The 27,203-nt window shown below is 46.3% G+C and overlaps 1 protein-coding gene and 1 non-coding gene across 2 annotated transcripts in view; one reads left to right on the forward strand and one right to left on the reverse strand.

Annotated features, from left to right (window-relative positions):
- Cit (citron rho-interacting serine/threonine kinase) overlaps window positions 1–27,203 on the forward strand; it is a 171,778-nt gene that overhangs the window by 131,307 nt on the left and 13,268 nt on the right. The window contains exons 28-45 of the mRNA XM_040731524.1: window positions 144–279; window positions 2,327–2,431; window positions 8,366–8,506; window positions 9,127–9,234; window positions 11,038–11,200; window positions 11,481–11,645; window positions 14,547–14,684; window positions 15,193–15,373; window positions 15,515–15,606; window positions 16,621–16,725; window positions 16,946–17,115; window positions 18,267–18,347; window positions 18,514–18,649; window positions 22,097–22,236; window positions 24,634–24,726; window positions 26,170–26,278; window positions 26,383–26,511; window positions 27,120–27,200. Coding sequence (XP_040587458.1) covers window positions 144–279; window positions 2,327–2,431; window positions 8,366–8,506; window positions 9,127–9,234; window positions 11,038–11,200; window positions 11,481–11,645; window positions 14,547–14,684; window positions 15,193–15,373; window positions 15,515–15,606; window positions 16,621–16,725; window positions 16,946–17,115; window positions 18,267–18,347; window positions 18,514–18,649; window positions 22,097–22,236; window positions 24,634–24,726; window positions 26,170–26,278; window positions 26,383–26,511; window positions 27,120–27,200 — 2,273 coding nt within the window. The remainder of the gene's footprint in view (window positions 1–143; window positions 280–2,326; window positions 2,432–8,365; window positions 8,507–9,126; window positions 9,235–11,037; window positions 11,201–11,480; window positions 11,646–14,546; window positions 14,685–15,192; window positions 15,374–15,514; window positions 15,607–16,620; window positions 16,726–16,945; window positions 17,116–18,266; window positions 18,348–18,513; window positions 18,650–22,096; window positions 22,237–24,633; window positions 24,727–26,169; window positions 26,279–26,382; window positions 26,512–27,119; window positions 27,201–27,203) is intronic.
- LOC121134085 lies at window positions 25,369–25,472 on the reverse strand. Its single transcript, XR_005871113.1, has one exon. It is a non-coding gene; the product is annotated as a U6 spliceosomal RNA (small nuclear RNA).

Below are 27,203 nucleotides of genomic sequence, written 5' to 3' on the forward strand. Positions count from 1 at the left end.
GTTAGGAAGGAAGACAACATTTAAAGGTAGATTTCATGATTGGGCTTCTGTCCAACCTGCAGCCTGTTTAGAAATGGGCCAGCCTCCTCCCTCCAGGTCTGTGGTGTGGGGTTCCTGAAAGCGGGCCTGTGCTTCTCTGGCAGGGCGAGAGCCGACCAGCGGATCACCGAGTCTCGCCAGGTGGTGGAGCTGGCAGTGAAGGAACACAAGGCCGAGATTCTTGCCCTGCAGCAGGCTCTCAAGGAGCAGAAGCTGAAGGCTGAGAGCCTGTCCGACAAGGTCAGCACCCACCCTCTCCACCTTGCAGGAAAACGTCCCTGTTTCCCCCCTTTAAAGGCAGGACTAACACAAGTTCAGATACAGCCCGCCATAAACACATTTCATAAGCATCCCTTTGCTCCCTCCAAAATGTCAGCTCTGATTCACCGAGGGGCATTCTTGGTTGGTGGTGGCTTAGCTGGGTGTGGTGGATACCTGGTTATCCTGGTTGGGTGGTGACACTTAAACATCTCGCTCTCTGGGCTCCAAAAGTCAAGTGCTGGGTACACAGCACCATTTGGTTCCTGAAAGGCTTCGTGTTGGTCACTTTTCAGAAGAGCGTGGTGATAGTGACTCGTTCTTTTAGTAGGGTCGTAGGCAGCTCAAGTTTTCCATATGGATTACAGTCCATTTTCTGTTGCCATACCCAAGTACTTAGGACCAGGCAATCTATAAAGAATGTGTTTGACTGATAGTTCTAGAGGCTGGAAAGTCCAAGATGGTGGTACTTGCATCTGCTGCGGTCCCTCTTGCTGTGTCATATTGAGGGCGGATCCTGCATGATGAGGCAGAACACTCATGCCATCTCCATCTATGTAGGAAGCCATTAATGCCTCTGTGGGGCCTCTCCCTTACAGCCTCATGTAATACTAATATCTCTCACAGGCCCCACTTCCTAGTGCCATCCGCACGTGAGTTAGATTAAGTCTGTAGTACAAGAACTCTGGGGGCCATTTGGACCTCAGTTGGGTGTGATGCGCACAAGTCCTCAGAGTGTCAGTTAGAAGTACTCGTGTTCCGTCCATGCCCATGGACTGCAAAGCATCCACAGGGACACACCAGTGTGTGGTGTTTTGTCTAATAGACTGAAGAAATGTGGAGTAGGCATTTGATAGCAAAAGGACATATCAGAGAAACTTCATGTTTCTTCTTCACATATGGACACATAAAATGGCGATCAGCATTCTGCTTTTTAAATAATACCATTAATTCATATAAAAGCCATTACTTGGGGTCATTGTGGAAAAGAAAGTACTACAGGGAAAGGAAAAGAAAAACTGGTAATAATTACTTTGTTGTAGTGGTGGGATTAATTCACAGCCTTGTGTTTGCTTATTATGCATTCAGATATGTGCACACATTTTTTAATAACTTTAGGCTCTTACCATTTATATATTTTTACATCTTTTTTTTTTAAATCATGTAACTGGAGGCTTTTCCTGACTTATTAAATATTTTTTTAAACACATAATTCTGAAAAAACAAAATTGCACGCAGGCATCTAATTTGAGCATTGCCTTTGTACAGGAAATTTGGGCTTCTTCCAATTTTTTTCCCTATGAATAACACTGTGATGAACATAAATCTCTATGGACATCTGTGATTATTTTCTCACCGGAAATTCATAGAAGCAGAACCATCGGTTTCAAGGTTATAACTCAGCACTCAAGGACAGCTCTGACTCAGAGGCTAGCTGGTCAAGATTTTTAAAGTTGAGGGAGGTACACTTACTGTCTGGGGAGAAATTAACCTTCCTGGATTTAACATGACTGCTGGTTTCTATTCTAGTTGCCTATTTTTGTAGTATTTAGCAGTCAACTTCTGTGTGTCTAGATACCCCAATAAAGTCTTACCTGTTTTTGAGGCAGCTTTCTCTCATCAGCCTTTCTCCTAACAAGGCGGATGTGCCTCGAGGTAGCTGATGCGCCTCATGATAACCAGCCTCTCTGCCTTTCTGGCCCCAGTGAAGGGTCCTTGGGAATGCTTGACCATCTTTTCATCCCAGCAGCCCTCAGAATATGATCATTTAATTGAATTCGGTCAAGGCATGACAGGCAGACTGAGCAGCCATGCCCTCAAAACTTGGTACAGTGACACAGGTGACTCACAGAGGGGATTCCTGTCCTCATGCTTGTCATGTGGACTTGTCACTTTTTTCTTCCCAAAACTTGTGACTTTTAGCCCTTGGTTATCCTTTACATGTGAAGGTCTGGAGACATCTCAAAAAGTCTGCAGCCCTTTAACATTCCCAAATGTGGCATCATGGCCAATTTTTCCAAATGCCCAGCTCAACGACCTGGAGAAGAAGCACGCCATGCTTGAGATGAATGCCCGGAGCTTACAGCAGAAACTGGAGACAGAGCGGGAACTCAAACAGAGGCTTCTGGAAGAGGTGAGTGTGAGCCACTAGAGAGGTAAAGCCTGTGTGTGTGTGCGCATGTGTGTGTGTGTGTGTATGTATGTGTGTGTTGAAATACATGTGTGGGGGGGGGTTGTGTGCCTGTGTGCTTCACATGCAGAGGCCAGAGGAGCATGTTGGTGACTCCATCTATTGCTGTCCACTTCATTGCCTGAGATGGGGCCTCCCGATACAATGGAAGCTCCACATTTTGACCAAACCAGTGAGCTTAAGAGATTCAGCTGTCTCTGCCCTGACCATGGGGTTATAGGCATCCACAGCCATGCCCATCTTTTTAGGTGGGTGGTGGGAGTTCCAACTCACATCCTCACTCTTGCATAGGAAGTGTTTTCACCCACTGAGCCATCATCTGAGCCCCCAGGTACGATTTTGGAAGAGGAAAGTCACTATGTTCAGGTGACTGGATCCAAATTAGACGTTCAGATTTTGAAAGTAGAATTTTTGAGGTAGAGTCCTAAGAGGACCGCATAACACTTCCTATTGCTTAACAAGTAAGAGTTTGTCCTGAAGGCCACAGAGTCTATATTTGTGTCTTTGCATATGGCACTTGATGGAGACGGCTGTTCATTGGAATTAGTATATACCCAATAGAGGCTTAGGAGCACATGGCTGAGTGACGGTTGAGTTAGATAGTCTGTACGAGTTGATAGTTGAAGCATATTAAGTTTCATGTTGACAGAACACTGATGCAAATTAGCTTCCTACACAGGGCAAGAATGTGATCAGACTTTGAGTACCAAATTTCACGAGGGCCTTTGAACATGCACTTAATTCAATTAGAAATGAATTCTCCTGATCCCGACATGCAGAATGTCAAGCTCCAGCTGATCTCCTCCTAAATGCATCCCTTCTGTGACTTCATGTCTTCTTTGCTCAGAACTCTGAAAATTGCTATTTAAATCGGTGATGACTTCCTACCCGCAACCAAAGTCTCATACGTGGCTTTTCCCTCACTGGACTTGACCTACAAGGGCAGACACACTTCCTGTTGCTAACTGGTGAAAAGCTGGAGAAGGGCACTGTCTAAACCCTAGTGAGCACGGCAGCTGGGTTAGCCGCAATCCCACGATAATCACGTGGTCACAGCTCCTGACGTGGCTGTGCTATTTTGATTGAGGGGAGTAGACAAAACATTGCAGGTCTTAGGACTGCTTACAGCGAGTTGTGGTATAAAATCACAGCTGGCCGTCTGGTAAAGTTCTGGAGGTGGATGGTGGCCCCAGTTGTGCAACATTGAGAATGTCCTTAATGCCACTGAGCCACGTGTTTATGGCTGAAATGAGTGCCAGGGAGATGGCTCCATTGGTAGAGGGATGGAGCCCAAGCTGAGCATCTATCTGAGTTCCTATCCACAGCTGGGAGCAGTGGCTTATCTACAATGCCAGTGCTGGGGAGACAGAGGCCACAGTGTCCCCGGTGCTCAGTGGCTAGCCAGCTCAGCTCAAGCAGCTAACTTCTGGTTCAGTGAGAAACCCTGGCTCCAGAGCTAAGGTGGGGCTGGGGAGAGCTCAGCAGGCAGAGGTGCTGGTTATCAATCCTGTGTTCAGTCTCTGGTCATGGTGGAAGGAGGGAACCAACACCTCACCTACACATGGGTGGGGGTTGGTATAGCTAAAATGGCCTAGTGTGTAAGAGACCAATAGTTTGATTCTTAGCATCATGAATAAAAAGAAAAAAAAGTGAAGTGATTAATTTTATGTGGTATGTTTTATCACCAAAACTTAAAAATAAATTTTGTGTATACGAACACATATGAATGAAATTCTTCAGACATAATGAAATTCACTGTATAGGTTGACTGTTCCTTCCTAAAATACTTGAAATGAGAAGTATTTTGGATTTTGGATCTTTGAGATACTGGCATGTATAAATAATGAAACCTCTTGGGGATAGGACCCAAATATGAACATGAGATTCCCTCACATCATATACGCCGTGTACACATAGACTGGCAGTAATGTTAGGCTGTCCGTGTGTGTGGTAATGGGGCTTGAATCTGGGGCCCGATGCATGCTGGGTAAGCACCACAATCCTGAGCTCTATATGCCATCTTTGTCCAGCATTTTTAACATATCCTCATTTTTTACTATGGCCCATCACATGAGATCAGTTGTGGCATTTTCCACAAGAAGTTTTGGGTCTGGGAGCATTTCTAATCTGGGGTTCTGATGTTGGGAATGCCTGACCTGTAATAGAACCCATCAATCTACCAGGTGGTCTTTTCTCTGGGATGAATAGGCAATGTTCCCACATTCAGGCACACGCTGGAAACAGAAACAGGGCAGAAATAATTGAGGCTCCCAAATGTCCTATTTTCCATCTGTGAAGGGCAAGCTGGCCCTGACAGCTCCGTGCTTGGTCCAGGGTTACATGGTGAGTCAGTGGCAAAGCCGGGAATAGCATGCTGGCAGCCTGACTCAGCCCCACCTTCTCCCTTCTGACTTAGGAGAACATCTCCAGTTTTCCAGTCTACCCCTCCTGGATAGATGATGAGTAGACATCTGGCCAGCATTGATTTGAGTTGGAACTCTGACATCAAAAACCAGTATAAGACAGAAAAGAATCATTGTTACTGCACAAAACATGATTGGGATCTAAGGGTGTGGTGCGTGCTCCATAAGTTTGACCACCACCAAAGGGTTGTCTCCATAGGGACAGAGGCTTTGAAGAGATTTAGGAATTTTTAATGTCATCCAGCCCAAATTCCTCTCAGGACTAACTTCCCCTGACAGATTTTTGCAATGGCTCTTTCTTCTACTTGAGTCCTTTGGGAGTCATGCCCCATGAATGTCCATTTGCTCATTGGTAGGTTCACTACCTATGCAGCGTGGAAGGTACCTTCCCAGCACTTCTTTCTCATGGGCAGGCCTCGTGAACCCTCTCCCAGGACACTTGCGCTGAATGTGGACATCATGTCCTATTTTCTAACAACTCTAATTCCTAGAAAGTCCTTATTTTTTAAAGCCTATAAATGCCAAGTACTTTGAAGTTAGTGCGGAATCAGGATTAATATTAATAGTCAAATTTACTTTGATTTTTCTTTTTGTGTATGTGTGTATGTGTCCATGTGTGTGGTATCTGTGGGAGCCAGAGAGGGCACCAGATCCCCCAAAACTGAAGTTACAGGTAGTGATGGATTCACCTGACATGACTTCTGGGGACAGAACTGTAGTGCCCAGAAGAGCAGCAAGAACTCTTAGCCACTGAGCTGTCTTTCCAGTCCCAAATTACTGGATTAATAAAGTAACTAGGGGCTGGAGGATATAGCTTTACTGGTGGAGTGATTGATTGCCTATTATGGGCAAGAACCTGGGTTCAGTCCCCAACAGTATAAAAGAAAAAGTAAGAGCCCAACACACACAAAACTAGAGCAAGTCAAAAACCAAAACATACACACATACAAGCAAAGTCTGTCACTAACACAGTTATCTCATGCCAGGTGTTTGTACTGTCCTTGCAGGAAGCTTACAGGACACCTGCTCTCCCTGGGTGTCTGTGCAGTTCATGTGTGGTTTGTATGTAGGGGGGAATATTTGCATCTCTCCCTTGGGCTCGGCAAACACTGAGAATTACTTGGCTCTTTGAGTAATCATTGCCATTGCCATTCATTAACCTGTGAAATTACGCCTGTTTGTCCACAAAGTTTGTTCTTAAACATCTTTATGCCCTATATCTATTCATCCTACCCAACTTTTTCTTCTTAGTTTTGACCCATCCTTCCTGTTCACCACAATTGCTCATGCTCCAGTTCTGTCATTAGTTGCTTACGTCATCCCCTCAGTCTCTTGTCACTCTCAGAAAAATTGTTGGACGGATGTAAGCACTTCACCAAGTCCATCTCCCAGGGGAACTCTGGCCCACAAATGCACCTCCCTTTGCTTCTCTCTGGGCAGCAGACAGATGCCTTGAATAATGTTTCATAGAGTACACACATCACTTCCATTTGGTTTTATTACGGTAAACAAACAGCCTATTTCTTGGAGAGCCAGTGGATAATTGAAGTGTGTAGTCTAGAGAAATATTTCTGGCTCAATTGTCAATAAATAGACCATTGTGCCCATGACATAGTTCCCTGTTTCCTGCTTGCTAATTAATATTGTCCTAAAATAGTGGAAGGAACTAAGGAAGGAAATCACTTGGACTTTCAGGGACCAAAGGTGCCCTTTGAACAGCATCTTAATTGCTTTCTTGTGTTGTTTTTTGTTGTTGTATTATTGTTTTTTACCTCTGATTTATTTTAGAAATTCCAAGCTATGCACTGTAGTAGTTACTTTTCTCTTTGTTGTGGCAAAATACATGACATAAGCGGCTTTAAGAAAGTATTTATTAGGGGAGGGAAAGGGAGAGGGACCTGGAACTGACTTGTGAAGCAACCTTGTTTCTAATCTAAATTTAAACTGAAAAATAAAGAAAGAAAGAAAGAAAGTATTTATTTTAGCTCACAGTTTCAGAAGAACTATCTGTCTTTATCGGGGGAGGTTTTGGAGGAGTGGAGCTGTTGCCCACGATGGTGGCCAGAAAATGAAGAGCAGGAGAAAGAGCAAGCTATAGTCCCCAGTGATATACTTCTTCCAAGTAGGCCCCACCTCCTATCATTCAGCATCTCCCAGTAGTACCACTGGCTCATTAGGTCACAGCCCTAAGAGCTAATCGCCCTGGGAATTCATCAGAAACACTCAGACACACTTCACTAATCTCTCCATCAAGTTGACCATTAAGTTTTGCCATCTCACATACTAAACATGGCTGGGTTGGTAGCAAAGGCAGGTGGGAATTGTGAAGAGCACTTATTTGGAAGGAGAGAAGAAAGAAGGATACGCAGGTAGAGGCTACCAAGACCAAACACTTACTGTGTGATGGGCACTGTGTTGAGTTTGTCACCCAGGGAGTCAGGGTTTTACACCTGCTCAGGAAGAAGCAAGGGCTGGGCAGGGCAATCTGAGCAGGATTTAAGCCAGGGTCTAGACAGTTGCAGGGTCCAGATTCGATTTACCATAAGATGATGCCTGTCCTATGGTAGTAGTTGCCATGCAAACGAGAAGTAAAATACAGGCAGAAAGCTACGAAATAAGAGGACAAGGACCAGCCAGTCTGAGGCCATTGTGGCTCCCGTTCTGCTGGGGCTGGGAACTGGGGTGTCTGTCTGCCTGGATCTGTTTGAAAGCTCCCAGGATGATCTTCATTTTGCTGTCTTAGCTTGAGTTCCCTTAGTCTGCAGAGAGTCTAGACCATCAGGAAGAGGTTCCATGGGCCACCTTGACTGCGGTTGCATGACAACCTGAGGTTAGACGAGATCAAGCATCATCTCCCCGAATGGAGTACATTTTAGGAAGGAGCCAGCTGACTTAAACTGTAAAGATCGGAGAGATTTTTCAACACAAACTATCTCTAGTATACTAACCTCATTTTTTTCCTTGGGTTTTACCAACTCTTATTGGGTAACTATGCTCTTCTTTGTCCCTCTACTGCAGAAACGTGTCCTTTAATTGTTGACTATTTATGTACTCGAGGGCAATCCTGCAGCCAGGGCTGACGTGACATGTCTCTGTACACACCACACAGCCTGACAGTGGCTTTTCTGATCACACATGGAGGTCCTAGGCACCCTCCAGTGGGACAAACAGTACCAAAATGGCTTCTTTAGTAGCACAGAGCGTGCAGGCCTGGACTTCCTATTACGTTGCAGTGAGAGATTACAGGCATGTGGCCTTCAGGAGGTCCTAGAAACTTATTTTTTAGTGATGGCCTTCTGACTAGGAAGAGAACACCCAGTAATTCTGGAAGGAGGTGCTTTGACAAGGGAACCTCCAGTGTCACACCAGAAGCTAGTTGGGGAATGGGAGCCACGGTGGGAAGGAGGTGGAGCTCTGTCCAGTATCAAACCTGCTACCCACTCTGCCCCACCAGCAAGCCAAGCTGCAGCAGCAGATGGACCTGCAGAAGAACCACATCTTCCGCCTGACGCAAGGGCTGCAGGAGGCGCTGGACCGGGCAGATCTGTTGAAGACAGAAAGGAGTGACCTAGAGTATCAGCTGGAAAACATCCAGGTGGGGCCAGCAGGGCGCCGTGGGTGGCTGCTGCCTCCTCCCCCTCTCCTCCCTCTCCTTCCCTCCTATGCTCTTCTTCCTTAACCCCTCTTCCCCTCTTCCCTGCCCCTTCCCTTCTCCTCCCTCTCCTTCTCTCCCCTACCCCTTTGTGGCTGTTAGTGTCTTTTGTTTGTATGCTGCATGCATTTCTCCAACATTTAATTACGAATATTTTCAAACATTCTTTGAAGTTGAAAGATCATAGTATCTACAGTCTGAATCCCATAATTAGCCATTTGTATTTTCACCCTGCATATACTTATTGGCCGTTTATTTATTTGGGAGGTATGCCATGGGTGTGTATGAGGTCAGAGGACAACCTGAGGGTGTCAGTTCTCTCCTCGTTCCATGGGGTCCTAGGATCCAACTCAGGTTACAGGTTTGGTGGCAGGGCCTCGTTATCCACTGAGCATCTTGCTGGCCCATGGGTTTTTTGTTTGTTTGTTTTTTTTCTCACCGTAAAATTGGGACAAAATAACTACCTAGCAGTTTTTTTTAATGTGATCATATTCTTGAAGTGCCAAGTTCAAAAGTACACTTCCACCCATCTCTGAGGCCACCTTTGTTTCCATAAATTGTAGGTTCTCTATTCTCATGAGAAGGTGAAAATGGAAGGCACTATTTCTCAACAAACCAAACTCATTGATTTTTTGCAAGCCAAAATGGACCAGCCGGCTAAAAAGAAAAAGGTAAGTGAGAGTGCTTGACAGTAGGAGCAGCCGGTCTCGCTCCATCACCCATGGCTCCATGGGTACCGCAGTGATAAGTAATCATACGAACAGAAAAAAAGCCTACAGTTTTGTTTATTCTGGTTGAGAACTGCATCTGAATGTAACTGGAGTGGCCTCTGTCACAGGGAACTGTTGATCAAGAACAGCAAATGGTCTGCTAAGGGAATGATGTTATCTTTCGATCCTGCAGAGGAGCTAGGATGGAGTGTAGGTCATCTGTGTAGGTTGAATATGAGGCCTGAAGGTTGTGTGTCTAGGACTCTCATGTGGGTCAGGTCATCTGGAAGTGGCTTCTGAGAGTTTAGCAGGTCTCCTGTCACCCACAGGGGTCTCCAGGGTGATCTAGTCCAGTGTTTTTGTTTAGTTTTATACTTTGACCTTTTTCAAGGCAGAATTTTACTCAGGGTGGACTTCAACTCACAGTCTTTTTTTTTTTTTTTTTTTTTTTTTTTTTTTGCCTTCTGAGTGCTGGGATTTCAGGTGTGCCCATCCACACCTGTCTAGTCCAGTGCTGTTAAATGACTAACTTGGATACAGGAAGTTGAAAGGACCTGGTTAAAACTTGACAGCTGTTGCCTTCATTGGCACTGGGCTCTCTGCTTTAAATTGTAACAAAGAAATGAAAAAACCAAATGAGAAGCCAGCTGTGACATACAATGCCCTAGGTTCAGCCCCAGTCTGGGGTGCTGGGGGCAGTTAGCTAAGGCTAGTTTATATGAAGATTCCAGTGTGGAGATTGCTTTTTGTAAATCAGCCCAGTCCATACCTTCCCCAGTGGCTAAAGTGCTCCTCCAGGGTTGGCCAAATGTTCGGAGTTCCAGAAAGGCCTCTATGGTGCTCGGCAGTTTCCTCCCGGGGTCCTGGCACACTGTCATGGCCATGGCAGCAGCTTGAACGGGAAGAGCCTAATGACTTGGAATATCCAATAGAAGGCAATGGAGGGCCAAAGCCATTGACTGGCCGTGGTGTTCCCGGTGTCACCTTCACCACGAGGGGTGAGCGGCAAGCTGCCTCTTGCTAAGTGCTGGCCACAGGAGGGTTTTCTCGCATATCATGGTACCATATTTGCTATGCTCATGATATTTAATCTTTTTTTTTTTATTTTAGCAGCGGACTGTTGTCTGGTTGTGTCATTGATGTAGTTAGGGTGTTAGCATTTGGTTTTCGATGTTTGTATTTGGTTTTCTCTCAGTTAATGTTTTTGTCAAATGGGTGATTTCATTTTTTTCTCTTTTATGTATAGTATTTATCTTGTTTTTTTCCTTTTTTTTAGTAAAGCCCTTGTTTTGATATCATTTTGGCATTCATTTTCAAATTTTGCTTTTTTTTAAAAAAAAAAAGCAAAGCCCCCACCCCTTCCCTATGTCTTGTCACCAAGCACCATGAGACAAGTTCAAAGGCAAGAGCATCTTCTGAACCGTAGCCATCTCTCTCAGCTCCATCTTCCATCCAACCCGATTGCATTTTTTGAGGGGAAAAGACTCTTGGGAAGTGGCTCTCCTGTCTTGGGAATGCTACAGGAAGAGGTGGTGGCAGTTGAAGCGTCTTTAACCCTCTCGGTGAAAACTTCCACGCCCCGCTCTTTTTTTCAGCAGACTGGGATGGGCCGAGGCTCAGCCTCTCCTCCCCCTCCCTTCACATTGCCATTTTTCCCCAAACACACGTACAGTGAGTATGTGCCTGGCCTGAGTCGGCTCTCCTTTAGCTTGGGTCCAGTGCCAGTCTCTAGGAGTTAGGAGATATCTCTGTTTCCATTGCTAGGGTTTATTTAGTCGACGGAAAGAGGACCCTGCTTTGCCCACACAGGTTCCTCTACAGTACAATGAACTGAAGCTGGCCCTGGAGAAGGAGAAAGCGCGCTGTGCAGAGCTAGAGGAAGCCCTTCAGAAGACCCGCATCGAACTCCGGTCCGCCCGCGAGGAAGGTAGGAGCTCTCGGAAAGCCTTCAAAACTACGGACCAGGCCGAAGACCATTCCCCATGAGACTGGCCGAAACTGGTTTCAGCATCTCTGTCTGTGGCCCGTTCGTTCTCACTTCAGAGTCCCAAGTCTGAACCTTTTCTAGCCTCCTCGGTGTTGCCGAGTTAGCGCAACACCTGCCCTTTTGGTCTCTGGTCCTTGAAAGGCAGCCGCAGGCAACCTTCTTAGTCAGGTTTACTCAGTGGCTGAGTCAACTGACCAGCTTTGTCCTGGTGTCTCTGCAGCTGCCCACCGCAAAGCCACGGACCACCCACACCCATCTACTCCAGCCACTGCGAGGCAGCAGATTGCCATGTCTGCCATTGTGCGGTCACCAGAGCACCAACCCAGTGCCATGAGCCTGCTCGCCCCACCATCCAGCCGCAGAAAGGAACCGTCAACTCCAGAGGGTACGCTCTTGTCTCAGTCTGTTTCCTACTGTTGTAACAAAACGTGAAACCGGTGGTTTATGGAGAAAAGATGTTTATTTGGCTGAGAAATCCAAGAGTGTGGTGCCAGCATCTTGCAAGGGTATGTCGCTGCATCTCAACGTGTCAGATGGAACCGTGTGACCAGACATACCTAACCCAGGAACCGTAGGGCAGACATGGCAAGTCTGTCCTCAGGACTCTAGTGTAACACTACTGAAAGTCTCCTTCCCCACCTATTACCCAGAGTCAACCATTGTATTTTCCAGAATAGCTACTGCTGGTATTCAGTCCCATACTTGATATGAATATATTTTAAGAACACAAATCAGCATGGTAGTACACACCTTTAATTCCAGCACCCAGGAGGCAGAGGCAGGCAGATCTCTCTGAGTTTCAGCCCAGCAAGGGCTACAACAGTGAAAATGAGAAAATTAACCTGCGTCTCTTAGGTCCACTTAAAAAAAATCTTATTGATACTGTCCTGGACACTGCAAGCTACCTCAGTGTTTCTTTTGTACTTTAGTGTATTAGATCCATTTCCCTCGGGCAAAGAACCGCACACGCAGTATTCCACTGTGTGAGTAGATGAGTCACCCACTAAAGGAGACCTGCGCTTGCCGCCACGTGCACCTTACAGGACATCCTGTACCTCCAGGAGTGACTGAGGGGTGGATTCTTAGGAAATGAATCAGTGGGCTAAAGGTTATGGACACCTCAAATGTGGCCAGTCTGCAGCCAGTTAAAGGGTTTTCTCTGTGGTCTCAAAAGCACTGTGCCATGCAGAGATGAAAAGGACTTTGGAAAGGGTGAGGAAAATGGTGTGGGAAGCCTTGGGGGAGCAAATGAGAGCTACCGTTGAGTACCCTGGCGTCACCATCAACCTTCTTAGGTTGTGAATTTTGATGACACTGTCTCATAGCTGTGCTCTTATGGACCAAGACACGCCATCTTGTTGCTGCGTTTATAGGACACCTTGGCCAGAATGTCGACCTCTAGAAGTTGTCCAGATAGGAAAGAACCAATCTTTGGTTAGGTGTCAACCTGTTAACAGGTGTCCTGCAGCAGTTCTCTGGGCACTGTGGTCCCCCATGTCCCTCCTGGGTGTGTATCGTACCCTCCGATTGTCGTTGTGCTTCGTGTCAATCCACACAACTTCCCGAGAAAGGAAGAGGGGTGGTGTGGTAAGGAGACCCCAGCAGAGCAGAGCTCGAGGTGCATTCTGAACTTCCCTCTGTATAAAGTTGCATCTCACCAGGTCACTGATGAGGGAGAACCAGTACACTGGCAGGAGGTGTGTGTGTGTGTGTGTGTGTGTGTGTGTGTGTGTGTGTGTCTGTCTGTCTGTCTTGTTAATTTAACAGGCTGCAATAGAAATGTAAGACTCAGTTCTCCAGACATGAAAAGGTCATTCATGGAAAAAAACTGGGAGTAAAAGAATTCTTCAGTGAGTTCTTACTTCAATAATCAAAAAATTCTACAGTTCATAATTATTACTTTCAAACTGAGTTCCATGAGAAGCATTGTATACACACTTTCATGACTAAATATTTACAAATAATCAGTTAATGAACATGTTTAAGCTGGACTAGTGGTGAACACCTTTAGTCTCAGCGAGGCAGAGGCAGAGGCAGAGGCAGAGGCAGAGGCAGAGGCAGAGGCAGAGGCAGAGGCAGAGGCAGAGGCAGAGGCAGAGGCAGAGGCAGAGGCAGAGGCAGTCTCTGTGAGTTTGAGGCCAGCCTGGTCTACAGCGTGAATGAATTCCAGGCCGGCCAGGAACTGGCTGCATAGTGAGATCCTGCCTCAAACAACAGTCCTCCACCCCCCTTAAATGTTCACAAGCATGGGTACCATCATGTAGTCAGCTTTCTACCAGAAATATGTTCTTAAATAAAGTGGTTATCAAGTCACAGAGGTCTTATTGACTCATATGAATCTAGATGCATGTTAATGGCTACAATAATCTTATGATTTATGATTTAACAGCTTAATGAAGGCATAATTCACATTCTGTAAAAACCACCTACTTAAAATGTACAATTCAGGGTTTTCAGACACTCAGTGTTAGGACAACCCCTGAAACCACACGACTACTGAACTCTGTCAGGAGATATTCATTTCTTCTCCCTCTCTCCTCCTCCGCCAACCACTGATCTACTTTATTTCTCTGTGGATTTGCTTTTCTAGGTCTTTCAAATGAATGGGATCATGCTTCCTGCAGCCCTTTGTGACTGACTTATTTTCCAGAACATCCTGTTTTTGAGATCCGCCCACCTTGTAGCACACATCACTACCTCATTTCTTTTCTTTACATGGCTAAATAACATCTCATTGTTTGGGTGGTGCATCTTCCCCATTAGGCTACTGAGGGGCGGCGCTTGAGTTGTCTCTGCTCTTTTGGCTGCCGTAAGTTGTGCCGCTGTGAGTGATATGCAGTCAGTCGCGGGTGTGTGTGTCTTCTGTCCTCTGGGGCATAAAGCTAGGAGTGGAATTGCTAGAACAATGTATGTGTTGTATTCTATGTGTAACTCTTTGAGGAAATGTCCAACTGGATCCCAAAGTAGCTGTACCGTTTTCTGTCCTCACTGGAAAGTGCAAAGGCTGGCATTTCTCCACATCCCCTAAACCCCGGTTTTCCATTTCTCTCATTCTCGATGCTACGTGCACCTTGCTGTGGTTTTAATTTGCATTTTTCCTAAAGCCTAATGACACCTCAAATCTTGTCAGGTACTTTGGGGCCATTTTCCCTCTTTAGGGAATATCTAGCCAAAGTACTGGGTTGTAAGAACTCTAATAGATTCTTGATACAAACCTCTGCAGAGACTGTTTCTCCCGTCCTCTGGATTCTCTTTCCACTTTCAGTTGACAATCTTTTTCCTTCAGAATTTAGCCGGCGTCTTAAGGAGCGTATGCACCACAACATTCCTCACCGATTTAACGTGGGACTGAACATGCGAGCTACCAAGTGCGCCGTGTGTCTGGATACTGTGCACTTTGGACGCCAGGCATCCAAATGTCTCGGTAAGAGCAATGGCCGTGTGTCTGTGCTGGGCACCTGCGTGTCTCATCTATGAAATATATCAGGTGGAGGCGATGTTTTAGATTGTCGTGTAATACATTCATTGCCAAAGCTTTTCAGTTCAGTGTGAGGACACTGTTCTTCGCTTGCTTAAAGTAGTGACTCCAAATGATAGCTTCATCTCCTGACTTCCAAGTCAGCGTGTAAAATGCTTCTACCTTTGTTCAATTCCGGCCCCTTGGTGTCAGGAGGGTTTTCCCCCCCTGGCTTGAAGTGAACATGCAAACATTCTCCTTCTTGTGCACACCTCCCAGTGGGTAGCCTAGACAGAAGCCAGGCAAGCTGGGTGGAGGGCGGCAGTTCTCTGATTCCCTGGCACCTGGGGACGCACAGGAATTACCGTGTGCCCAGCTCCTCTTGCAGTCCTGCTGTGGGGGTGGAGAAGTTCTCGTCATGACCTAGCCCAGCAGAGAGCATCTTCAGACTGGTCCTGGTTCTCCTCTCCTCTAGAGTGCCAAGTGATGTGTCATCCCAAGTGCTCCACCTGCCTGCCAGCCACGTGCGGCCTGCCTGCTGAATACGCCACACACTTCACTGAGGCCTTCTGCCGTGACAAAATGAACTCCCCAGGTCTCCAGAGCAAGGAGCCCAGTAGCAGCTTGCACCTGGAAGGGTGGATGAAAGTGCCCAGGTACCACTGTAGGGCAGCCGGGGCCCACAGGCCACTGCCTTCTCCCCATCTCCTAGGGAAGTGTCATCTTTGAGGATGCCCTTGCTTCAGTCTGCCGCTTTTGAGTTCTGACATTTTTCTAATTCATCTTTCTTTTCCCAGGAATAACAAACGAGGACAGCAAGGCTGGGACAGGAAGTACATTGTCTTGGAGGGGTCAAAAGTCCTCATCTATGACAATGAAGCCAGAGAAGGTAAATTAATGATTCAGAGGGAATATCATTGCACGTGGCTAACCCAGGCCTTCCAGTGTTGGCGTGAAGGCTTTGCTTTTAGTTTTATTTATTTATTAATTAACTTTTTTTCTTTTGGACTGCTTCACAAGCCTCCTCTGCTTTTCCATTTTTCAAAGTTAAAAGCCAGGTGACTTCTCTAAAGGTTATTGGTGCGATACTCAATCTATAGGTCTCCCCCTTGAAGAACCCGCAGGGTGCTGCCCCGAAGATTCCAACTGCTAACACATCAGAGAACTTCCGCCTCAGTCAACTAGCCCATAAATCCACATCGTCACCAGAAAGTTGACTGTGCCCCTCATCTGACACACTTTATTTTTTGTTTTTATCTTCCCTCTCTGCCTTGTCTGCACCTCATTTCCTTCTTTGTCCTTGTGCAAACTCTTTACATGCCCCTCTGCTCTCCTCTCCTCTCCTCTCCTCTCCTCTGCTCTCCTCTCATCTTCTGCTCTCCTCTCATCTTCTGCTCTCCTCTGCTCTCTCTCCTCTCCTCTGCTCTCCTCTCATCCTCTTCTCCCCTCTGCTCTTCTCCCCTCTGCTCTCCTCCCCTCTGCTCTCCTCTCCTCTGCTCTCCTCTCATCCTCTTCTCCCCTCTGCTCTTCTCCCCTCTGCTCTCCTCCCCTCTGCTCTCCTCTCATCCTCTTCTCCCCTCTGCTCTCCTCCCCTCTGCTCTCCTCTCCTCCCCTCTGCTCTCCTCTCCTCCCCTCTGCTCTCCTCTGCTCTCCTCTCCTCTGCTCTCCTCTCCTGCTCTCCTCTCCTCTGCTCTCCTCCCCTCTCCTCTGCTCTTCTCCCCTCTCCTCTCCTCCCCTCTGCTCTCCTCTCCTCCCCTCTGCTCTCCTCTGCTCTCCTCTGCTCTCCTCTGCTCTCCTCCCCTCTCCTCTGCTCTCCTCTCCATCCTCCTCCCTCTTCTCTCTCTTCTCTCGTTCTTGGTCCTGTTCTTTTGTTTTGCTTTCCACCCTTCCTCTTTGCACCAAGCTGGACAGAGGCCGGTGGAAGAATTTGAGCTGTGCCTTCCCGACGGGGACGTATCTATTCATGGTGCCGTTGGTGCTTCTGAACTTGCAAATACAGCCAAAGCAGGTGAGTGGGACCCAGAAGAGCCCTGCCCAGGAGGTGGGGATGAGAGGAGCAGGATGGAAACATGGCAGTTTGCTCTGCCAACACCTGTGTCTAGTCCCCCATCTTAGCAGGAGCTCAACTTGCAGGGATTGGTGGGATGCTGATGCCATGACATCATCCCTGTCCAGGAGCACGGGGAAGGCATCCGGGGGCCAATCTTGTGCTTTCTGAAATCTTGTAGATGTCCCATACATACTGAAGATGGAGTCTCACCCACATACCACCTGCTGGCCTGGGAGAACCCTGTACTTGCTGGCACCCAGCTTTCCTGACAAGCAGCGCTGGGTCACCGCCTTAGAATCTGTCGTCGCAGGCGGGAGAGTTTCTAGGGAAAAGGCAGAAGCCGATGCCGTGAGTATGACCATGACCACGGAGGGTGGGGCGCACACTTCTCTCTGTAGAGTGTGTGGCTGTGGGCACTGACTGCAATGATGAGAAATCCCACCACCTGGCTGGGTTTCCCTCCTGCTACATCTGAGGGCCCATAGCTTTTTTTTTTTTTTTTTTTTTTTTTTTTTACCCTAGCTTTGTAGTGCTGACAGTGCAGGCTGTAGGCAACAGTGGAGTTCTTCTGCATCTGTCTCCCTCAGCAGCCCTGCAGGGCAGGGGAACCTGTGGAGTCTGCTTGGAATAGCCCTCCCGTTTACTCAGTGGGGTCCTCGAGTTATAAGCACTCTGACCCAAGTCTGTCAGTGAGTGCTTGCACCCCAGGAAGCTGTTGCTAGCCTCTCCAGCTGTCCCTGCAGCATCTACTCTCCATAGGCCTGATATCCCACCTATCCTTGAGACGGTGGAGGCATCCGTGTGTGAGCCTGGATTGGCATCCCTCCCCCCCGGAACATTGCAGGATGCTTAAAGTGCTCACTGCTCATCGGTGTTTGCTCCGCCAAAAACCAAATAGCACTTTCCAGACACTTAGCCGTAGGAACGTTCTTAATGGTGAGCCTCCTGAAGAGGCTTGTTTAGATGAATGGTGTCTGTTTCCACACACAAGCCTTTTGCTCACGTACAATAGGCACATGACTGTACTTCCTGTGAGCGGCAGCCTGTGTGGGCTGAGATCAAGAGGACTCGAAGCTTGCCTTGTTATGGACACCTGTGTTTACGTTTCTGTTGCAGCTGAGATGGGGAAGGGGCCTGTGTAACTGCTTGGGAACTCTCTGTAGCTTTATCTTATTTCCTGTTGCAGCAGAGCTTTCTGTGTCTGTGTCACCACTGGTGTGTGTCTGCACAGAGTTGTAACTCTGAAACTAAGTAACAGCTGCCCTGGAAACACAAATAATGCCCATTTTGCCTCTGGGGCTCCCGTCAAAAGATGGGGTGAGAGCTTGGGGTTGTGGCTCAGTGGTTGAGTGCTTAGCCCGGCATATTCGAGGCCCTGGGTCTGGTGTGTGCTTTTGAACTTGACTTTACATTTCTGTCACTCTGGATGGTTTGATTGTAGACAGTTTGAACTCGCTCTGTCTCCTCCCTTTTTCCATTTTCCTTTCACATGTGAACAGACATTACTTGGAAACTCTTTGCTGAAACTGGAAGGGGATGACCGGCTTGACATGAACTGCACCCTGCCCTTTAGCGACCAGGTTTGTTGCCTTGGCACCATCCCAGGGGGTGGCCACAGTCACACACTGTCGGGACGCACGGGTGGCGGGGTTGGCATCATTGCTGTTAAACACAACTGATTGTGTTTAAACACAACTGTTGTGGTCACACAACTTATGCTGTGTCTCTGGACTTCTGCCCTGGCAGGTGGTGCTGGTGGGCACAGAGGAAGGGCTCTATGCACTGAACGTCTTGAAAAACTCCTTAACCCACATCCCAGGAATTGGAGCGGTCTTCCAAATTTACATCATCAAGGACCTGGAGAAGCTGCTCATGATAGCAGGTGGGCAGACTCTGGTGAAGCCTCTTTGTTGACTTCCACAGCACTTGGAGAGCTAAGCTTCAAGCTGCAGATATGCAGAGGCAGCCTCTGGGCAGCAGGTGGGGTCAGCAGTGCCCCTTTCCTGTGTTATAACGTGTTTCCTTCCTGCCAGTCTGGTCCCAAATAACACACAGGACACTATATTAATTATGAAGATGTTGGCCGTTTGCTTGGTTTCTTATCGGCCAGCTCTGACTTGATTATTAACCCGTGGTTGCTAATATATATTTTATAAGGACTTATCTTTGCAAGGACGCACTCCTGCTGTGTCCATCCCTCCCGGGAGATCACATGGTGACCAGCCTCTTCACTACAATTCCCAGAATCCTCCTAGATTCCTAGTCCCATCTATCTTGTTTCCCTATTGGCCAACAGTGCTTTATTCAACAACCGATAAGAGAGACAGATTTACAGAATGACATCTCCAATCAACCCCTTCTTTTCTGTCTAAATAAAAAGAAAGGTTTTAACTTTAGCATAGTCAAATTACATATAACAAAACAGTTATCAAGCAAGAACTATAGTGACAATATTTTGTCTATTAACATTTAGTAAGATTTAAAGAAAGTATTATCTGTCCTATCTTTGTGAGTCTAAAGTCTTATATGTAGCTTATCTTTTATCATAACTAAGGAAAACTATAATTATAACTATCTGTCTTCAACTCCATCAAAGACCACAGAAGGATAATATGTAAACACTGGAATTGACAGAGAGATCTCGCTGCCTGGACAGTTGCCAGAAGTTCCTCTGTAATGTTGGGGCATCCATCTTCAGCCCATAGGTCAGTGTGTCTGGAAGACTTCACAGCAAAGCAGGAAATTTCAAACTGTCCATCTGCATTGGCAGTCTGTCAGTCATTCTTTTGTGTCCTGCAGAAAGTCCGTCAGACTCTTCCATGAAGCAGGAACCCCTAAGGACTGTTCAAGTTTAGTAGTTACTTTTCTGTGGGTCTTGCATGTCCAGATTATACAGCAACAGTCAAACAGTCTAGGCAAGAGCTTTCTTGCCCAAATGGCTAATCTTTCCACGTTGAAAGCAAACTCCATAACGAGTTTCTTCGATGCCCATCTTCCTCTCAGATGTAATTGGTGCTGCCAGGAGCAGAAATTTCACATTGTCAAGAGAAACCCTAAACCATTTTAAATGCCATTTTCTGAAGGTCTTTGAAAGGTTTGAAGACTGTCTATCTCAAATATATCTCTATATCTAGAAAACCTAACTAACCTAACTATAAATTCTGACTATTATAAGTAACTATTTATAATCTGATTTAATTATGTATTATGTTTTAAAAGAATAGTATAAACACAATAATTAAACAAGAGGCGAAATATACATATCACAAAATTGACTTTGAATTTGTATCAATGAATGAAAAACCATACCAATATAAAGTATTCATTTCCATAGCATAACACCCCTTTTACCTTTAAAAAGAGATTGGTTGTGATCATTAACCAATTATAAGCAACCCCATTCAAATGAAAACAATATTTGGGAATTTGGACGTTGCTCATTCCAAACTGCTTCCTGCTGATGGGGGGGGGTCGCTGTCCATACCATGGGGATCATGACAAAACTCAGAAACCTGGCTAAGTCCTTGTTTTTGTGGTCTGTACAGCTGTATTGTCCCAACTGTTTTAGATGCTGGATTGCCCGGGACATTGCTTCAGGAGGTCTTGCTTCATCAAACCACAAAAGCCTGGAAGGAATTCACAAGTTTCCATTTTCTGTGGAAACATAAATAATTTTTTTCCAAGTAACCTGTCCTTAGATTTAGAAGTCAAAGCATTTTTAAAATGTGTAAGTTGGATTAATTTAGCAGCATTTAAAATCAAGGGTATTTTATCAGTTATTTCCTTAGCATTCAAACTATTTAAAAACAACACAATAGCATACAGTATCCAGACTCTTAGTGTACTTTTCATCTTTTGTGGCTTATCTATTTATCTCTTATTATTACTCTATCTTTTACTTTTATTTATTTCTCTGGGACAGGGTTTTTCTGGAAGTCTGCCTGCCTCTGCCTCTTTCAGTAAATCCTACCGGCATGTGCCATCACAACTCTCTATTTCTTTTACCACTATCCTGTTTCTTTTTCTCTCTCAAGCCTATGTAATTTTTTTTTGTTTGTTTTTACGAGACAGGGTTTCTCTGTATTGTTTTGGAGGCTATCGGTCCAGCCCAGCCTCGAACTCACAGAGATCCGCCTGCCTCTGCCTCCCGAGTGCTGGGATTAAAGGCGTGCGCCACCACCGCCCGGCCAAGCCTATGTAATTTTTAAACACACTGTAAACCTTTACAGGTTTTTCTTCATCTGGCTTTACTGTAAATCTTTGGGTTTTTTTGTTTGTTTGTTTGTTTTGTTTTGTTTTTGGCCACCTGTCTTATCTGCTAAAACCGCAGCTATTTAAACTGCATTTTTTCCAAGATGGCGGCCGTAAGTTTACCACACTGGCCATGGAAGTCTCTGCTTGTCTCTAGCAAAACAGAGCCCACCTGAGAAAAATGCTGCTAACAAGAAGCCATGCTTCTCTCTGTTGTTTCTAAAATCTCTTTTAAGCTTTGTCATTCTATGTGGAAATTCATGATCCCACTCCTGACAACCATATGTAATGTGTGGTTTTCCTCGCAAGTCTGGTCCCAGATAACACACAGGACACTATATTAATTATGACGATGTTGGCCGTTTGCTTGGTTTCTTATTGGCTAGCTCTGACTTGATTATTAACCCACAGTTGCTAATATATATTTTATAAGGACTTATCTTTACAAGGACACACTCCTGCCACGCTGTGTGTCTCTGTTGGTGCCAGACCTCAGCTGATGAGTCCTTTGTCCACGTTTGGTTCACTGTCAGCGTCCTGTTTAGCATAGTCTGACACTCTCAAGGACAACCTGCCCCCACACCTTCTGCCCAGTGGAGGAGGCTGAATTAGCTCTCATTGCTATAATGAAATACCTAAGACCCGGCCCTCAGATGAAGAAAAGAAGATTGTTTACCTCACAGCTCTGGAGGTTTAAATGCCCAAACGTTCCTCCGTCTAAAACGTTGGGCATCGCCACCATGCTACTCATGGAAAATTCCCTACTTGGTCTCATTTGATTGGTCTCAGTCAAAATTCAGTGCAGTTCCCCCACTCCCCACCTACTGTATAAAGTTAACTTTAGGCTATAAGAGGTTTAAGAAACACAAAGGAATTTCATATGTAGACTTGGGTCCTATCCCCCAGGTGTTTCATTATATATGCAGATATTCTAAACTCAGAAGTCCCTTCTGCCATGCCCATCTTGGGTGAAAGGCACTCCCTAGTTTGTCCAAATAGCTCCTGCGCTTTCCAGTCATGGGTCCTCAAGTCATCTTCCGTGTCTTCACTTCTGACTACAGCTGTCCTTTCCTCTCAGGGGAAGAGCGTGCCCTCTGTCTGGTGGACATAAAGAAGGTGAAGCAGTCCTTGGCACAATCCCATCTTCCTGCCCAGCCCGACATCTCCCCCAATGTCTTTGAAGCTGTCAAAGGCTGTCACTTGTTTGCTGCTGGCAAGGTAAACTCCCCTTAAGGCCTTTGCTGATGGAATGTTCTAGAAATCAACCCTACTCCTCTTCCAACCAAACTTACTGAGTCAGCCTTGAACATTGGTTTTTTACCCATGACCTCTTGGTGTCCTTTCAGTAGTAAAATAATAAAAGTTTACTCGGGCTTTAACTATGAAGGAAATGTTTGAGGAACATGAAACAGATGGTGAAACTCAGGGCTCCAGGGGTCAAGAGCACATGATTATACAATGAACCTCTTGAAAATAATAATGCAGGGACTGGGGTACGCTATAATCTCAGCACTTGGGAGGCAGAGGCAGGCAGGCCTCTCTGAGTTCCAGTTCAGCCTGGTCTACAGAGCGAGTTTCAGGCCTGCTAAGGGTATATAGTGTGAGTCCCTGTCTCAAAACAAAACAAGGATAATTTGGGGGGGAAAGCAATACAGCATGGAACCTCATGCCTATATTGAATGAAAGTGTGCTTATTACCAGAAACTTACACAATCTAATTTATGGTAGTTATTTGGTGGTCCCTCGGTGCCTGCCAGGGATTGGTTCTGGAACTACCACTTACAACAGCAAAATGCAAAGATGCTCCCATCCGCTTCCTTCCTGGCCTGTCATCCAGAGAGGGCCTCACTAGCTCTGACTGGCCTGGGCCTTGCTCTGTAGACCAGGCTGGACTTGAACCAGAGACCAGCCAGTCTTTGTCTCCTGAATGCTTGGATTAGAAGGTGGGAAAGTTGTCCTCTGACCTTCATCTGTACTTCATGGCATGCGCATAGGCATGTATTGTACATATGTACACACACACACACACATGCTGCAGGTTAGCATGCATGCACGTGTGCACACATGCATACCCATGCACACATACAGTTTAGCAGCAGTTTTATGGAGATGAAATTTCATTTAAAACTTTTTTTTTTTGTATGAGTGTTTTACTAGCATGTACGTCTGTGTACCATATGCCTGATGCCCAAAAAGACCCAATGAGAGTGTCAGAGCATGGCTGTTGGGTACTGCAACCCAGCCCTCTGCAGGAGCAGCCAGTACCTTAACCTTAACTACAGTTTCAGCTTTGGGCTTTATTGTCTGTGTCACAGCATTTTCTTTTTATTTATCATTATCTTATGTCTTTTTTCTTCTGTCATTTAATTTCCTATTATCCTCCCAATTTCTTAGTTAGCTCACTAGGTTTCATAGCATTGTCTAATATAAGCACTTCAAGGCTGTGCACCTTGTATCTTTTGATGTGAACATTTTATTTATTACCATCCCACGTATTTTAAAACTTTTCCTATGAACAGTGATTTACTTAGAAATGTTCATATTAATTTCTAAACTTTAAAAATTGTAAATAATCTTATTTTATTATCTGAAATACTAAAAACTATATGAAATGTGCATATAAATTTAAAGGCCTCATAATGTATTATGTACACAGCATAAATACGCTTGCATTTTCCTCTTTGTTCCTTCAATGCTGACCTTCAGTTTATGACTGTCTGTGCAATGAGTTTCTTTTCACTCTTGCTGAAAGAAAAAAAAAAGCCTGAGTCTAAGAGGTAGAAAAAAGAGTCTTGATGTGCATATCCACAGACCACACTGAAGAACTTTCCCCCCTAGACATAAAGTCTATTCATTATTTCCTCATGTCTGTGACCAAATCCCTGGACAGAAGACACTTAGGGAAGGAAGGGTTTCCCGTGGTTCTCAGTCCCTCACGGCCAGGGAGGCATGGCAGCCAGGAGCTCCTGCTGCTTTGCTTTCAGCTCAGCCTGCACCAGGATAAGCTCTGTCTCCCCTGCGTTGTGATGTCAGAGCATTTGTCACAGTGACAGAAAAGAAGCTATGCCTCTGATAATCTGCCCAGGACAAGGCTCATAACCATGCCCGAGGTGTATGGCCTCAGTGGTTCCAAAACCACCTGACAAAGCTCCCTGCTATCCCCACCCCCTTCCTCATGTCACCCTGTCCTCTTCATTCAGTATAAGGTCAAAAAAGTCTGTCTCCATCCTAAGGCACAAATATACCACCTGTGAGGTGTCACGTGGCCCCTAGACCTCAGGATCCCAACTAAGGCAGTGAGTTTCAGCCAGGGGTGGGTGATTCAGTCCCTGGGGGACATTTGGTAATGTCTATAGACAGTTTTGATTGTCACAACTAGAGGGTGCTGCAGATGTCTAGTGGCCATGGTCATGGTCATGGTCATGGTGCTCCTGTTACTCCAGTGTACAGGCCGTGCCCTGCCTCCCTCTCAGAGAACGATCTGGTCCAAAATGTCACCAGTGCTGAGATCAGACCCTGCTCTAACCATGCCCCTTGTCTAGTTTTGTGCAGAACTATATAGTTCATGCTGATGACAAGTTCTGCCTCCCACTCCCCACCCCCATGGCCTTCTAGATTGAGAACAGCCTCTGCATCTGTGCCGCCATGCCGAGCAAAGTTGTTATCCTCCGCTACAATGACAACCTCAGCAAGTACTGCATCCGGAAGGCAAGTTAATGGATCAGTCATGGTGTCCCGTGTCCATGCTTGTGTCCCGTCTCCCCATGCACGCAGGGGGCTGTGTTGAGGAGAGCATGTATCTATTCCTTTCTGCTGCCTAGAGCGTGAGGTCTGCCTTTCCTGGAAGAGCCTGGAGCCTGTGGCAACCACGGTGGCCCTGTCACTTTCCTTTTGTTTGGGATCTGGAGGGGGATGGCAGAGATGGCTCTTTTTAAGCCGACAGAAGCAGTTTTGTCTTAGAAGGCAGCAGTCCCCAGCAACATCTGCCTGTCTTCCTCAGTGCCTAGAGGTTTCTGGTGATGAGGGACAAGCCAGCACTGGCTCTGTTTTGACTTGTGATCAGGGGTCTGATCCCTCAGGACAGAACGTGTAGGAATAACTGCTACCCTTTAAAACTACCTCACTCTGGAGAAGGTGTCTCCTGTCCCCAGACTAAGTGTGTTGTGTGATGATGAGCCTGACTCATGCCTGGTCATGTCACGATAATGCCCAGAGTGTAAGAAAATGTGAGTTACGTGTGTGGGTGGTGGTTAGTGCACCCGTCTCATTGTAGGCTTGATAGCTGGTGTTTGTTGACCACCCTGTAGCATGTGTACGGGGGTGGGACTGGCTACCTCAATGTTTTCGTTTTCTTTTTTTTAAAGCTTCACGAATTTCTGTGTCATCCTTGCGCAGGGACCATACTAATCTCTGTGTTGTTCCAATTTTAGTATATGTGCTGCCAAAGCAAGCACTACCTCAGTGTTTTCTGATTGGCCAGTGAGACCGTAAGGCTGGGAAGAGCTGACTTTACAATCTGAGGTTAAAACTACCATTGGTTTCCCTACCTTCTCACTGTAGCATCCTGCTTCGCTGTCTCCTCCGCCTTGGTAGGGAACGGATGGATACATTTTTTGTGGCGGTGATGATTAACGTTTGAACTGTTGGTTTCAGGCAAACACCATTCCTGACCATCACTTTAAGAAAGTGCTCTGGTTACCTTTTGTTTTGTTTTTAATGATATTAGGATTGGCCTGGAAATGACTACAAATAATAAGGAGTCAATTAAGATAGAGATGCAGTAATGCTGTGTGAATAATACAGACTTAAATTAGAAACTAGCAAATTAGAAGCTAGCCCAAAGAAGGACACTTAGGCCAGGCATCGCCTTGGCCAGTGCTGATAGTTGGTGTGGCATTCCAGTCTCTGCCTCTGCGAGAATATATTGTCAGTGTTTTGTCTGGAAATGGTGTCTCTCACCCGTTTGGGAGTTGCAGTCTGGCCTGGTTTTCTGAGGCTGCCTGGGCTGGCATAGAGCAAGGGTTATGAGGCAGCAAACAGGTTGTGTGTCACTCTGACAGGCAGAGATGAGACGCTAGTGGCTCAGGCAGAAGCAGCCGCAGAGATGAGGTGTCTGTGTCATCTCTGTCCCTCTGTGCCCCCTCACCTCAGGAGATAGAGACCTCCGAACCGTGCAGCTGCATCCACTTCACCAATTACAGCGTCCTCATTGGAACCAACAAATTCTATGAGATCGACATGAAGCAGTACACGCTGGAGGGTAGGGCTGCCATCTTTACCCCCAACGCCACCTCACAGGGCTCGGGCCTCAAAGAGGAGGGCTCGGGCATCGTTCCTGAAGCCCCGTCTCCCCTGCCTTCACAGAGTTCCTGGACAAGAACGATCACTCTTTGGCCCCTGCTGTGTTTGCATCCTCATCCAACAGCTTCCCTGTCTCCATCGTGCAGGCAAACAGTGCCGGGCAGCGGGAGGAGTACCTTCTATGCTTCCACGGTCAGTCCCCAGCCTGGGCTCGTTGCATTTCCCTTGGTCAGCAGGGTGGGTCCTGCCAAAGGGACAGGGAATGTTTACCCAGCATTGTGGATGCCTTGCGTGGTTCCCCTTCTCCAACCAGGGTAGCAGCCTGGCCACCTGGAAGCTTCCTTCCTGCCCTCCCTGCCATCTTTCTGTCACTCACCTTCTTCCTCTGGTTTGGTTTTTGCTACTTTTTCTCTTGATGTTTTCTTTCTTTTTTAAGTTTTTCTTCTTTTTTTAATCACTGGATGTTTCTTTCCCCCCCCCTTCCTGTCTCTCTGACTGTCTCCCTCTTCCTGTCTCTTTCCTATCTGTCTGTCTATCCATCTCTCCTTCCTCCCTCTCCCCCTTCTTTTCCCATTTCCTTCTTCCCCTTTGCTTGAATCCCCTTGCTAGAATAAATTTGATTAATGAGAAAACCTTACCTAGGAAAATCATCATTTTAATTTAAACTAGGTGATGGTTCTGTGGAGGCCATCTGGCTGTGGCAAAAGTGGTCAGTTGTCCCTGGGGTTTGTTCCTTGTTCTTCCAGCCAATCATATGTGGCCTCTGGCATTAATGTCTCCATGCTTTTGACACCTTACAGAATTCGGGGTGTTCGTGGATTCTTGTGGAAGACGTAGCCGCACAGATGATCTCAAGTGGAGTCGCTTACCTCTGGCCTTTGGTA

This window comes from Mesocricetus auratus, unplaced genomic scaffold (genome assembly GCF_017639785.1).
Source record: "Mesocricetus auratus isolate SY011 unplaced genomic scaffold, BCM_Maur_2.0 Super-Scaffold_100025, whole genome shotgun sequence".
NCBI classification, from domain to species: Eukaryota; Metazoa; Chordata; class Mammalia; order Rodentia; family Cricetidae; genus Mesocricetus; species Mesocricetus auratus.